The sequence below is a fragment of the Stegodyphus dumicola genome, chromosome 2 (genome assembly GCF_044657685.1).
Source record: "Stegodyphus dumicola isolate Sdum_Otavi_A_Nest chromosome 2, ASM4465768v1".
In the NCBI taxonomy this organism is placed as follows: domain Eukaryota; kingdom Metazoa; phylum Arthropoda; class Arachnida; order Araneae; family Eresidae; genus Stegodyphus; species Stegodyphus dumicola.
Window position 1 is genome coordinate 259177890 of NC_140769.1, and position 15004 is coordinate 259192893.

General features: G+C 32.2%; 1 protein-coding gene across 2 annotated transcripts in view; it reads right to left on the reverse strand.

Annotated features, from left to right (window-relative positions):
* Positions 1–15004, reverse strand: part of LOC118182966 (uncharacterized) — a 77404-nt gene that overhangs the window by 40499 nt on the left and 21901 nt on the right. For both annotated transcript variants that reach the window (XM_035352354.2, XM_035352355.2), the window contains exons 2-3: positions 4064–4207; positions 2239–2303 (exon numbers count right to left, since the gene is read on the reverse strand). In XM_035352354.2, coding sequence (XP_035208245.1) covers positions 2239–2303; positions 4064–4207 — 209 coding nt within the window. The remainder of the gene's footprint in view (positions 1–2238; positions 2304–4063; positions 4208–15004) is intronic.

Below are 15004 nucleotides of genomic sequence, written 5' to 3' on the forward strand. Positions count from 1 at the left end.
GATGCCAACCTGGCAAATCATTATTTTATTTTATTGTCTTTTGCTTTCATCACCGCACAACTATCAACACATGGCAGCTTGAGAAATGACTTACACAGTGGTCTTATATACATATATATATATATATATGTATTTGAATACCAAAAACAAAATGGTAATCTTTTACATTAACACGAAGTGTTGCATGTGTTGACTAGGAGAAATTTAACAAAAATTTCTTTCTACATGCAAAAAATAGATTTTGTAAATGATACACACAGGCCAAAAGAATACATTTAGTGCTGTCTGAATTGAGAATAAATGGTTTGCTATTCAGGCAAGCCCAGGACTAGTGGAAGAGCTGGTGTGGCTTTATCACGTGGCAGAATTTAGGGAAGGTAAAAGTTTTAGATTTTTATGGAAGCAGCGACCAATTAAAGGATGGCAAAATCTTTAGAATTTAGGGTACTTACGTATTAACGCAACCAGGCCAAAATTCGCATAAATTGTGAAATTTGGCGACCCTACTTACGGCAACCCTACGTGTTATACGAAGTTTTGTAAAAAGAGCATTTGGAGATTCACAAAATTTTCCTGCATTTTTGTGCAAATTTTTGTAATTTATGAGAAAATAGCAGTGTACATGGATAAAGTCAAGAGTGTGCACAATGCCATTTTTGTGCAATTCTGGGATGTTTTTTTAAGTAAAAATAAGTCGATGTGTACATGGTTATGGCGAATACGGTTTTCAATCAGTGCTAAAAGCAATAGCCAAAAGATTTCCGCCGAAAAAATAATTCTGCAACTTATTCAAATTCAAAACCGGAAGGGTTTAAATGCTATTTTATATTTTAAAACAAAATATAAAAAACTGTATTAAAAATTTTCTGTAATTAATAAATGTACATTTTCTTTCTATTCATACTTTTTTACTCAAACTTACAAATAGCGCCAACCTGGTTGCGATAATACGTAAGTACCGAATTTAAAAAAGACACTGGGAGAAAAAATTTAGAGGCGGCAAAATTTTCAGAATTTAGGGAAGAGCTTGGCAGCATAATTTAGGATGGATACAGAGACTGCACTGGGCTGCAAACTGTCTAACAATGGCCTTAAGTATATGTGGGAATACATTTGAGAATTGGATCACCATGTGTGGCAAACAGGCATAAATATATAAACTAATATAATTCAGGCTTAACTTTCTTAATGTGTGACAGAAGCAAGACAAAATTTAGTAGGAAAAACATGTTTTTAGTTGCCAATCTTATGATATATCATCAATATAGCGGATGCTAGCTAAGCTTATTTTGGGCCATGGAATTTCTGAGAAATGTGGATAAATGAAATTAATGGAATTTCTGAGAAATGTGGTAATAAATGAAGATATGGCAAACTTTTCATTTCAGTGACAACTATAAACAACTGACAGCAAAATCTGTAGTATGGTTATAAATCCAGAAAATTCTGCTACCAATAGAAGAAAATGATAGAGAAATTGTTGTGAATGAAAAAAATTTGATTGACAATTAAGTGCAAATTTTTGAGAAAACAACTACAGACCTTGAGTAACAGAACTTAGTATCTGAAAAAGAAATGATCTCTGTCTATAAAATTAAAAAGGAAGTATTTGAACAAAAAAAAAAAAAAAAAAAAAAAAAAAAAATTAAACACTTATATTGAAAGAAAGCCAAACAAATAAATATTGAGCTTTTGTTTTGTTTTGTTTGTTTGTTTTTGTATATTCTGATTCCCTTAAGGTCATAAATCCTTCATTGTTTCATAAACCACTATTTCATATTTTTAATTTTAAACTGATTATCTAATATCCAAAAAAATCCTAAATCTGGAATTGCCAAATTCCTGACGAGTCCAGATTTGAGACTTTGTACTGTAAGTGTACATATACACACACGAAAGTAAACATCATACAAGAAATTAAAGAAGTGCTGTGTTGGTATGCAACACAAAGAGGTTGCTGAGAAAGCAGCAAATTTGCTTAAGAACAAATTCTTCAGATTTCTGTAGTTCACTGCAGACAATGAAACAGTTAACCAAAAAACTAAAAATATCACATTGTTTTAGAATTTATATACACACTTTCTTAATGATTAAAATATATTCTACAGTTATTCGTTTTATTATACATACTTATTTTGGAATAACATATTTAGTTCTTACTTTTAAAATGCAGGCAATAGAAATAAAATACTAAATTAAAAAATAAAAATTGCACCAAATTTTTAATATATTACATACCCTTCATTGACAAACTGAACTTTAGAATCATTAAATTTCTTATTTTTCTGAAATTTGTTTGCTACCTACGATATAAAAATAAAGTATAGACATTAGTGCACAGAAATGAAATATAAAATGTGAATAAATGTAAAACTTTGAAATGTTACAACTTAAGTTTTGACGAAAAATATCACAAAATTAATGACTTAAATATTATACTTATTTAATTATTATGCCAATAACTTCAACAAGAAATTTCTTAATGCAAATCAGAATGAGTCAACTATAAATTGCTAATAATCATGAAAAACTGAACTTTAGACAGGAGTTAATTTCAGACCAATGCTTTATGCATTTCAGAATTATGTGATAAAAGGGTACTGTTCTGTTATCGGGACTGGATTTAGAAATGTATGTATGTATACATGTATGAATGGATGTATGTGTTTACGTATGTATGTATATATATATATATATATATAAGCATGAATGTATGTGTATATACACATATATACATGTAACGATAGCACAATTTTGAAAGTGCTAATGTAAGAACACTGAGATGTAGATGCAAGGAAATATTGATGGCATAGGATCAACGGTTCTCAACCTTTTGACTAACATGTACCATCTAAACAAAAATTTAAAATCTTTAGTACCACCACTACAAAGTACTACTACTACCACACCACTCTTGAACAAAGCTTAGATCACATAAATGAGTGTCAGAGATAAAAACTCAATCAGAATGTTGGGGTTTTAATTTTTGAATTTAATAGTTAAAAATATTTTGCTTCTTTGCATACCACCTATTTTTCTCTTGTGTGGTATGCGTACCATTGGTTGAGAACCCCTGGCATAGATACTTGATGCTTAAAGTACAGAATTCGTAAAGACTAAGAACTTGGCAGTTGACATCATTTTAATTCCTTTTTTCATTTAGATTCACATTTGTGGCCACAATGCACTTGGCACTCTACTCATATCTATTAAAGAATATTTACATTTTTGATAATTATTGAGAGAGGAAGCAAGCACAGCGAAATTACATCCAAGCAGTGCACAGAGAGAAGCTGAAGCAAAAAAGGACGCATTATTTCAGAGGAAGAAGGGGACAGTTAAAAGTTTCAGTTCCTAGTTTAGGTTTACAATTATTTGATTGGGCAAGAGGTATCTGCATTAAGCATTACGTAAGATCCCATGATTAATTTAAATTATGCTGTTTAGACTTGTAGTGCTATATCTAAGATAAAAAGTCCCCAAATTAAATAAAAAATAATAGAGGCCAATTAAAAATAGAAGTTAAAAAAAAAATCATCGAAAAATTCTCAGATCTTGGAATTAAAAAGTTTCTATAGAAATTGATCTTAAAATCGCCAAATTTAGAACCGTTTAATAAAAGAATTCACATCCCCAAAAGCAAAAAGTTGTTTAAGAGCTCTTTATTAGAAAAAATGAATTTCAATATGCTTATGTCTCACTTCTTGCTTAGAAACACGAGTATACCATCATTTATATTAGAAATAGAAACAAATTATAACTAATGAACCCATTCCAAAAGATAACCATATATATCAGTGAATCGCCAAAAATATTCCTCCAAAATGCTAATTCACACTGAAAATGGCAGTCGTAAAAACAGACAGAAATTTCAGATGATTAAAATTAAGGACCTTCTGCTGATTTTGGCCAAAATTAAGGACTTTTAAGGACAAAAAAATCTAAGGACTTGTAAGGACCGTACGAACCTTGATCATATTTGTAAATACACAAGCATACTTTTAAGCACTTACTTTGACATTTAAACTACATATACTAATTAATAGCTTTTAAAAAGACATACCTCATTAGATTTATCACCTTCTTTAAATTTATTTTTGGCATAAAACTCCTCAAACAAAGATTGCAGTTTCTTTCCAGATTCAGATTTAGATGCTACAGATTTTGGAAATGTTGCAGCAACAACCCCAACCTTATTATCAGACATCTAAAAGTAAAGCCAAACTTTAGAATACATAACTAGAGCTTCTTATTACAATAAAAAAAAAAAAGGATTACTTATGAGATACAGTCTGAAATCCGGATTCCTCGGGACTTTGGTGATTCCGAATTTTTCCAGATATTAGATCATCAGTTTAAAACATTTAAGATTTCATGTAGAAATTTTAAAATTAAAAATATGAAATCATAATTTATGAAATAATGAAGTATTTATGATTTAAAGGGTAACAAAATTTACCAAAAAAGCTTAATATTTATTTGTTTACTTTATTAAACACTAGGTGTACCCGCCCGGCATTGCCCGTGCATTTAGAAAATGCAGATAAGTGAATAGCGCAGGAATAGTAGTGTAGGACATGTAGACTGTCTCTCTCTCTTCCCCCCCCCACAAGCTACAAAAAAGAAATGAATTGTAATTAATCGATTTAATGTATCGTCAAAACAGCAAACTAACGCTAGAATAAAGAAATCAATTGTTACAATCGAACGTTATTTGAAAACAAATAATAATATCAGTGAGTCAAAAAAACCGTGATTAATAAATTATAAATAATTTTTTTAAAATTTTTCTAATTCAAAAATCGAAAATCGGGCTTCGAGGTCTGGTGGCCAGCCCCTTTGTGCTTCCGTATAAAAAATTCCAGGTCCCTGCGTGCGATAGATTTGGCTGGAGAGCTCGGTCAGACAGACAGACATATTACACTTGCTTTTATTATTATAGATTTCTTTCAATGTAAATCATGTAAGTTGCTTTTTTGAGCTAATTATTTTCTATTTAATTCTGTAGACATACATAATTTCTTATTCAGTTACAAAGTTTCATTGTTCAAGTCTTGTAATCATTGTGTCGAGAATTCCGATTAACTTGTCAATCGAAATTTTTTTCATTTCAATAACCTCTGTCACTTTCTTCATTGTCGGTAAAGAAATAAAGTAAGTTAAAGCAAAATCTGATATATTGACTGAAATTCCTTGGAATCAGTAAAGTATCATTTTAGCATAGCTTAATAGTGTCCACTATACATTATTTGGCTATGTTTCATGAGATTAGCGACAAAAGACAAGTTATTCTGCTAAATTTTGTCTTGCTTCTATTGTACACTGAGACAATTAAGCCTGACTGTATTAGTTTAGTTATTTATTATACAAGGGGTGATCAAATGAAAAGGTATGAAACGACATGGTGGGTACAAAAATAGACTTTATTCAAAATATACACCATAGGCCTGAGCACAATGATCCCACTGATGAACAAACCACAAGATTCCTTGTTCCTAGAATTCCTGTGGCCGTGACGAGACCCAGTCCTTCCCAGTGTCCGAGTTGAAGCACTTCCCTTTCAGGTGTTTCTTCAGCGGACCAAACACATGGAAATCGCAGGGTGCCATGTCCGGACTGTAGGGCGGATGGTCCAAGGTCTCCCACTTGAACTTGGCTAGTTCAATGTGTGTGACTCTGGAGACGTAAGGATGCGTGTTATCATGGAGCAGAACCACACCCTCCATGAGCAGCCCCAGTCTTTTGTTCTTGATGGACCTGCGTAGGCGTCGGAATGTCTCACAGTACACATCAGAGCTAATGGTTTTCTGTGCTTGAGGAAATCCACAAGTAGCTGACCTTGAACGTCGAAAAAGATAGTGAGCAACACCTTGCCTGCTGACGGCACGGCTTTGAACTTTTTTGAAGAAGGTGACGACGCATGCTTCCACTGCATGCTGTTCCGCTTTGTCTCTGGCTCGTTGTGATGGCACCAGGTCTTATCACCTGCGACAATTCGCTCCATGAAAGCAGGGTCTTCCTGATCCCGAAACAGATGTTGCAGTGCTAGCCCCATACACAGTTTCTTTTGCTGGTCGGGGAGCTGCTTTGGAACCCAAGTGGCACACACACCTTCCGATATCGCAACCTGTCGTGAACAATTGTCCACATGGTTCCATAGCTGACATCCACCTTCACTGCCAACATTCGCAATGTGACATGTCGATCACTTCTCACTAGTCGATGATCTCACTCGTCTACCTTGTCAATGAAATTGCTCGTGATGACAGTGTTTGCCTGGCCTGGTCTCGGGTCATCACCCACACTCTCACAGGCACTCCATTTTCTGACAGACTTGTCAGAGACGCATTTCTCCCCGTCAACTGTCACCATCTGGCGATGAATAGTTGCCAGTTTCTCACCTTCTGCTGTCAGAAATCGGATAACACCTTGCTGCTCCTCAGTCGTCGAATTTTGCAACGCGAACGTCGTGCTGTCCTCATACGGACAGCCGCATCATTTGAGCGGCGCTTTTGATAAGGGCCTCTGCTCTCTCCTGTGCGTGCGGGTGCCCGCGTATGCTCCAATCCCAGTCAGAGACTCCAATCACATCCCGAGATGTCTCGCTACGTTCTCCCATGGCGGAATATGCAAATATTTAACTGTTACGTTTCTACGTTGTTTCGTACCTTTTCATTTGATCACCCCTTGTACTTACGTCTATTTCTTGCATATGTTTACGGCTTATATGAGTCCTGAATAAATAAACTGCCACACGTACTTCAGGCTTATCGAGGGCTGGCCCTAAATATCTTACTGTGGGTCCTAAATTTTGCTATCAACTGCCTCCCTAAGTTCTAAATTTTTGTAGCACCTAAATTTTCGATCCCAGTGCCTTCCTAAATTCTAAAAATATTTTGATCCCTTCATTTTTGTTGCTCGGTGCTTCTCAAAATTCATAAAAATTTTCAAAAATCTTGTCTTCCCTAAATTCTGCCGCCCAGTGCGGCCATATGAGCTCTGGTGCTAGTTCTGGATTTATTTGAGAAACAAATCAGTTATTCTTAATTTAAATAGCACTAAAGGTAATCATTTGGTTTATGAGTATTATTAACATAATTTATTTTTAGCATATGGAAAGAATTTTGTTAAATTTTTCTTAGTGCATTTAACTTTAATCATTGCCAAGTGTAACGTCAACATAAAAGGTTAACATATTTTTTGTTATTAAATTACTAATATAAAAAAAATTGTTTGTGCATTGGTGTGCAAGTCATTACTCAAGTTGTCATGTGTTGATAAACATGCGGTGAAGAATGCAAAATATAATAAAAGTAATATTTTGCCAGTTTGGCATCAAGGGTATAAAATATTAGTAAATGTAAAATAAACGATTATTTTTCTATCTAGAATGTTTCAGTTTGAGATGTACACCAAGCAGATACACAACAACGGAGACAAATTATTGATCACACAAATTTATGCTAAATTATTGTTTCTTTAATAGTGAGGTATTTATTTAGTGCTGAAGGGAAATTAAGAGCTGGGACTCCACGTTTTATTTATGTAGGGAAAAAATTAAATTTGCATGTGTAAAGCATTTAAAGAAAAAAAAAAAAGTTGTCGATTTTGAGGTCCGGATTTTAGATCATTTTGAGGTCCAGATTTCAGACTTCATACTGTATTACAGAAACTGAATGCCATAAGTTAAGAAAATAATTTTTTTTTTGGCTACAACTTTCAATAAAATTAAAGATAAAATGAAATTTGATTCAAATTTAACTTTCAGATTATGAGTGGTGATTTATTACATTTTATGTCATACCTAGTTTTAAATGAGCTGTAGCCTTCCTCAGATATTTGCTTTACCATTCATGTAAGTTATATTTGGTGTCTTCATCATCTCTTTTTACAATGTTCTACCAAGTTTTCGGAGTATAGAGTAAAAATAACTAGTACACATATTTGAATGTTACAATATATCTAAACAATAATTGAATTTGAGATTCCTTCTACTTTTTGAAATGCAAAACACTTGTTGAATAATCTATTTATGACAGTTTTTTTAGTATTATAAAATTAATGTAAGAAAAAAGTTTTCACCCTATTCTTCATTATACATAATTATTTGAATTGCAAATAAAGGCATTAACTACACAAAAGCTGAAAAAAGACATTTTGTTAATGTTGTAGAATTACTTTATTTTTTCTTGTATGAGACATAACCTTGATTTTGGTACCCTAAAATTGAAAAAATAAAGAATTGTTTGGTTTATGAATTAGTTTTTAATTAGCCTGCTGGATTACAGTTTAGTAGTTAATAATAAACATTTATTATTAAAAATACTACATAAAGTTACTGAAATCAATACTTATTCTGTATATAACTCGTCATCGCTGTCAGAATCCCTACCCATTAGCTGGGTCTCACTTGTGTAACCCTTAAAGCACACAACAGCTTAAGGTGCAGTTCTTCCAAATGTATCAGTTCATCTTTATTCTAGAAAGTCTTGACCTAAAAGGATTCTTTTGTGGTTCCTCACCTTTAGGTTAAAGGTGACTTAACTCAAAGCTCTTTTATAAGAACTAGAGAAAATATCATTTCAAAGCATCACACCACTTAACTATTTGCAGATGAATTCAATGAACTCACTAAAAGTGAAAAGTTATCTCCAGAACAAATTTACAATGCTGATGAAACTGGTCTTTTCTGGCAATACATATTGCAAAATACCTTGGTAAATTTTACAGAAAAGGCTGCAACTGGTGTCAAAGATTCCAAAGCGAGCCTAACAATTTTGGGATGTACAAATGCTGCAGGGACACACAAGTGTAAAAAACTTTTCATAATCAGAAAAAATACATGACCTCGAGATTTAAAGGGATAAAGACTTTCCCAGTTATATTTCATGCAAGTAAAACAGCACGGATGACACAAAAGTTAACAAACAATTGGTTTGAAAATCATTTCACACCCGAAGCTCAGCAACATTTGAACTCAGTTGGTTTACCCGATGACTCAAAAATTGTATTGATTGTAGATAATTGTTTGGCTCATATTTAAAAGTTTTAATGAAAGATAATATATCTGCATTATTCCAAATTGTCCATCTATCATTCAGCCTATGGATATCGGAAGAGTGCACATGCTGAAATGCAAATATAAAGTAGCATTTTTAAAATCCGTGTTAAATTTCTTGATTTGAAATATTTTAGCATAAAATCTGCTGTATGGAGCATCACAAGACTTTGGGAGGATGTGTCCCCAGATACTTTAAAAAATGCTTGGAATGACTTATGGCCAGCTACTACATTTCATGGTGAAGATGAGGAAGACGACAGCAGCAAAATTTGAAGGTTTTCGAATATCGCAAACTGAAGGTAAAATTTTCCAATTAACGGATTTTGTAAAGAAATGTGGAGAAGCGATGAAATGAAGGTTATATAACAGAAGAATTTTATTGTGATGACAAGCCCCAAATTATTAATCGATTAACGGATGGCCAAATCTGTAGTATGGTTCTAGATCCAGAAAATATCGCTACCAACAATGAAGAAAGTGACAGAGAGGTTATTGAAAATGAAAATATTAACTGATAAGTTAGTCGGAATTCTCAACACAGCCATTACAGCACTTGAACAATGGAACTTCTTAACCAAATAAGAAACTATTTCTGTTTATAGGATTAAAGAGAAGGTATTAGCACAAAAAAAAAAAAAAAAAAAAAAAAAAAAAAAAAAAAAATGAAGCAACTTAAACAACTTACATTGAAAGAAATATTAAGCCTTTTTTAAATACCCTTTAAATCATAAATGATTCATTATTTCATATTTTGCCATCTTACTAGATTTAAACTGATGCTCTAATTTCCGGAAGAATCCCAAATCTGGGATCGCCAAGGTCCTGACGAGACCAGATCTCCGACTTTGTCCTGTACATTTTCCCTTTTAAAGTAACTCACTTTTAAATTTAAACAAATAAAAAATAGCAAAACATAAATTGGAAAAGTAATAGAAATATATTACATGCATAAGAAATTAATTTGTTTATGGTTAAAAAATTTAATTTTGATTTTCCATTAATAATATAATTGCATTTCAATAATTTTAATCTGTCATACCTTGTTAGTTCTGTTTAGAAGCAACTTTGAGAGGCACTCATAAAGTACAACAAAATTTGGTGAATCTTCGGATTATGGTAACTTGGCGATTTTTTGGCGAACAACCCTGCTACAAGTTTGCTAGTTTTTTTTTTTTTTTTTTTTTTTTTTTTTTTGACGCCTTTTTGTTTTCAATGTTTTTTTTTACTCAACATTTTTTCCAACAATCTGATAGCCAAATTACGCTTATGCTAGAACTTTTATGGAACAAAAGTGCTTAATCATGACGAAGATTAAGTGCGAAATTGTTTCTATGTGCTTATTAGCTGAAATCACGATCGGAATTTTCCGGAAAGTAGTGGAACAAATGTGCACAGAAATTTGTTTTTACAGGGCAAATTTATATATGAAACATGTAAATAATTTTTCTCATAAATTAGAAAAATTTGCACGAAAATGCAGGAAAATTTTGTGAATCTTTGAAGTCGGTAAAAAGGACATATATGAAATTACCTGATCACTAAAAAGTATGTACATTATGCAAGCTTTTATATGTTCAGCTTGCACATACCCTTTCCAAGGATGAACATTTGCACGTATAAAATAAATCGGTACTATTCGGTTTCGAGGGCCGTAAAAAGATTGCAGCGAAAATGTACGCGCAAAAGCGCCCACTTAACAGCGCGCCAAATCTAGCGTACGCGCTAATTTCAGATTGCGTTAAGTTTATATAGTTCTATACTTCTTAAGACGCCATTGAAATACTAGTTTAATTTTTAAATCCTTTTTTGATATTAAATCCTTTTTTTGTTATCCTATGGATTTAACAATTTGGGAATTGCCCATGGCGAAAAGTCGGCAATACTATGTTGAGTAAAGTGCAGAATCACCCACTGCTTGATGCGTTGTTGCACATACTCTGTATCCATGTGCACATCGACTTATTTTCACTTAAAAAAAATCCTAGAATTGCACAAAAATGGCACTGCGCACACCCTTGACTTTATGTACACATCGACCTATTTTCACTTAAAAAGTAAAAGAAAAATGGACAAAAATCCAATTGTTTTTACCCTTGTAAAAAGCGGCAAACGAATAAGTGAGCGATTCTGCACTTTACCTAGAATATTTTCAAAGAAAAGGCATCATTCATTATCGAAAATTACGTTTGAACAACCAACGAGATGAAATTATTCTTTAGCGAAATAGCGATGCAGGCATCCATTCAGTTATGTTTAGCAATTTTTATATTAATTATAATAATAAAAAAGTATTATATGAAATTAACCTTTCATCTAAATTAAAACATCAGTCTTAGATAGTTATTTACTATTATACTTCCTTTCTTGCTGCAATTATTAGGGTTGCCGCAATTATTTTTGGCAGCATTGGCATCAACAATAGTTTGGCGATTTTTTATGGCCCTCAAAACCGAATAGTACCAATAAATCAAATATGCAAGAAATTACATTAATTTTCTTTTCCCTCTAAATTATCCATTATAAAAGTCACTACAAAATAATCTGTGATTGGAACTGTGTACTTCTCAGATTATAGCTAGCTAGTAACCTTACTTTTTATTTAATAATAAGTCCTAGCTAGTAACCTTTATCGCCTTAATAAAATGTCGCCAAACTACCTGTTACCATATTCCAAAGATTAGCCCAAAATTTTTTTCAGTATAATTTTTACTTCAGTACATTACATAACAATCTAAATTTTTCTACAGAAAGGCAGTTAATGAACTTTATTTAAATGCTATTATAAAAATAAGTTAATTATAAATTCACATCTTATAGCTTAATATGAATGAATTTTTATTTCATACCTTAATACAGTTCTTACTTTCAACCTAAGATTTATCAGCAACTTTGTTCAACTTAAGGACCTACTTAATTTAAACTTTAAGCACTCCCTTCATCCATATATATAAGTTCAAAAATATTAGTTTTGATATTTTAAAGTACATAGACGTACATTTTGAAATGTGTCCAGACAATTAAAATATCATACATATTAGAAGAAAAAATGTCAAGGTACATACTGGGAGAGTTATTTTGGAATTATAATCAATAAGATATCTCTTATTCGTTGTCTTTTTGGGAAATTTAGGAGTTTGGGGTCGAACCCTCAGTCACTTGAAGGGTTAATAAATATTCCTTACTTTAAATTGAATTAATAAATAAATTCTTTATTTTAAATTAATTAATAATTACTTACTTTAAACTAGATTTTCTTTACAGTATAATTTAACAGAGCTAAGAAAGCATTTTTATGAGTCTACTCACATAGCAACTATAACACACACATTATTAAGGATAATCAACCGTTTAAAACACCTTTTCTACCAAATTTACCACTAAATGAAAGATGTGTGTCTTTTTTTCTCCCACATACAAGGGCATTAATGCATTTTGTTACCTATTGAATAACAGCATCCAGTTTTTCATTATTGTCGTCATCCAGAACAGCTTTTTTTGTATACAGCAATGACATATAAAATTTGTACCAAAGTATGATCTGTTCCATATTTTCTTGACATGTAATAATAGCTTAAAGGACGTGAAGTCTGACTTCAGAAAATTTTAAGCTACATAAATTTAAAATTGTATTTATACAAAAATAAGAGTTAAGTACATACATGAAATATAATAATAATAAATAAAAACTGTAGCCTTTATTGCATGCATAATTATTATACTGATCTGAGTATATTTAACATCAGCTATACACAATAAAGTGAATCACCTCTGAAAGGGAAATATTTCTGAGTATTTAAAATAACAATGGTTAACATCATTATTTTGCATCTCAATTACTTCCATAAAAGGTAAAATTACCTAGAATCATGACTGGTTAAGATTTAATGGTGCTAAGTTATGCACAAATAGAAAATCTAAAATACACGTGCCTCAGAAATGATGAAGATGTTAAAAATGAATATTCTTCTAATCTTAAAGTATTTTAAGACGGAGCATAATACTGAATGTTACAGAAATGTACTATACGTAAGTGACAAATTTGAATATATGAACATTTATTTAAAAGACAGCAATGAGTTAATAAAGAAAGAACATTTCAGATTATTTCAAACAAAGCAGATTTTTATCACATAAAAGCTCTTTATTTGATTAGAGTAGATTGAGGGGTGTCCCTTGTATTATCACAGAGTTGTTGTTTCATTTATGGTAACCTGAGTAGTTGAATGTTATGGAAACCCTATTATGACATAATCGGTTGTGCAATTCTGGTAAATTTTGAATGATGGGAAATGATTTGTAAGGGCTTGTGGCATCTGTCAGTTAGGAAGTACATTGGATTAATCTTTGGATTATGGTAACTTGACGATTTTTTGACGACCAACCCTGCTAGTTTTTTTTTTTTTTTTTTTTAACTCAACATTTTTTTCCAACAATTTGCTAGCCGAATTACGCTTATGCTAGAACTTTTATGGAACAAAAGTGCTTAATCATGACGAAGATTAAGTGCGAAATTGGGAGAAAGTGCAGAATCGCCCACTGCTTGTCGCTTTTTTAAGAACTGCACATACACGGTATCCATGTACACGTCGACCTATTTTCACTTAAAAAAAAAATCCCAGAACTGCACAAAAATGGCATTGTGCACACTTGTGGCTTGTACACTGCTAAAGTCCTAGTTATTAACCTTGATCGCCTTATCAGAATGTCGCCAAACTACCTGTTACCATATTCCAAAGATTAGCCATACATTGCTTGTTTTGTGGTTTAGACGATAGAATGGCTGAATATGGTAAGATTAATTTGAAGTTTTTGTACGATTTGGAATAAAAGGAAAAACGGCATTAATTGACTGGTGTGTAAATGAAGGTTTACTTAGTAGCTTTTATAAGTGTCCCATTTGTAGGAAGAAAATGCGTACAGTTGAATGTCGGAAGATATTTTTTTACTCTTATTTTTGTGAATTTATGTGGCAACATCGATATACAGATTCTGGTTCAGATAATTTTAGGAAGATTTTGAATGCTGTTAAGGAATTTTGTGTGCCACAGACTGAAGACACAGAAATTTCTAAATAAGGTAAGCGGATATTTGCTTTCTTGTACTGCTTAAGATGAATTTCCTTTTTTAATGTTATTTTATTGTTTAATTAAAAATGTAGCTTATTGAGATTATGTATATTTTGTTTGGCTCTACTGTAGAACTGTGTGCTACTTTGACTTTTCAAGTGAAAATAGATCAATGTGTACATGGACAAAGTCAAGGGAGTGCGTAATGACAACTCTGTGCAATTCTCTGATTTTTTTTAAGTGAAAATAGGTTGATGTGTACATGGATAAAGTCAAGGGAGGGCGTAATGCCAAGTTTGTGCAATTCTCTGTTTTTTTTTTTTTTTTTCAAGTGAAAATAAGTCAGTGTGCACATGGATACCGAGTTTGTGCAATTCTTTGACTTGTTATTTTGTCTTTGTGTAGCTGCTACAAAGAGTCAAAATAACAAGTCAAAGAATTTTACAAATTTGGTTTCCATGTACCGCCAAAAAGTGCCAATCTTCGCCAAGGGGCAACAGAAAATATATTTTTACCCTTTAATTATACGATTAACAGATTTTAGCAAAGCACAAGTCTACATAATAGGAAAGGGCTTCTTAAGCAAAACCAACTCATATTTACATCACATATGAGGAAAGCTATTAAAATATACAAGCAGTCAACCCGTTCAACAAAATTCAAATTCACATCAAATGATCAGCACTTTAATGCTCTGGTACACAGCTCAATTTGTTGACTGCAAAGAAAAAGTTAGGTTATTAAATGGAACAATGACTCTTTATTTATCAAGGTACCTTTATATAGAAAATTCTTCATTTTAGCTGGTGGAATACATGCAGCAGAAGTTATCCAGTAAACTCTTAAACTCATTAAAATAACCAGTATACAGATATGA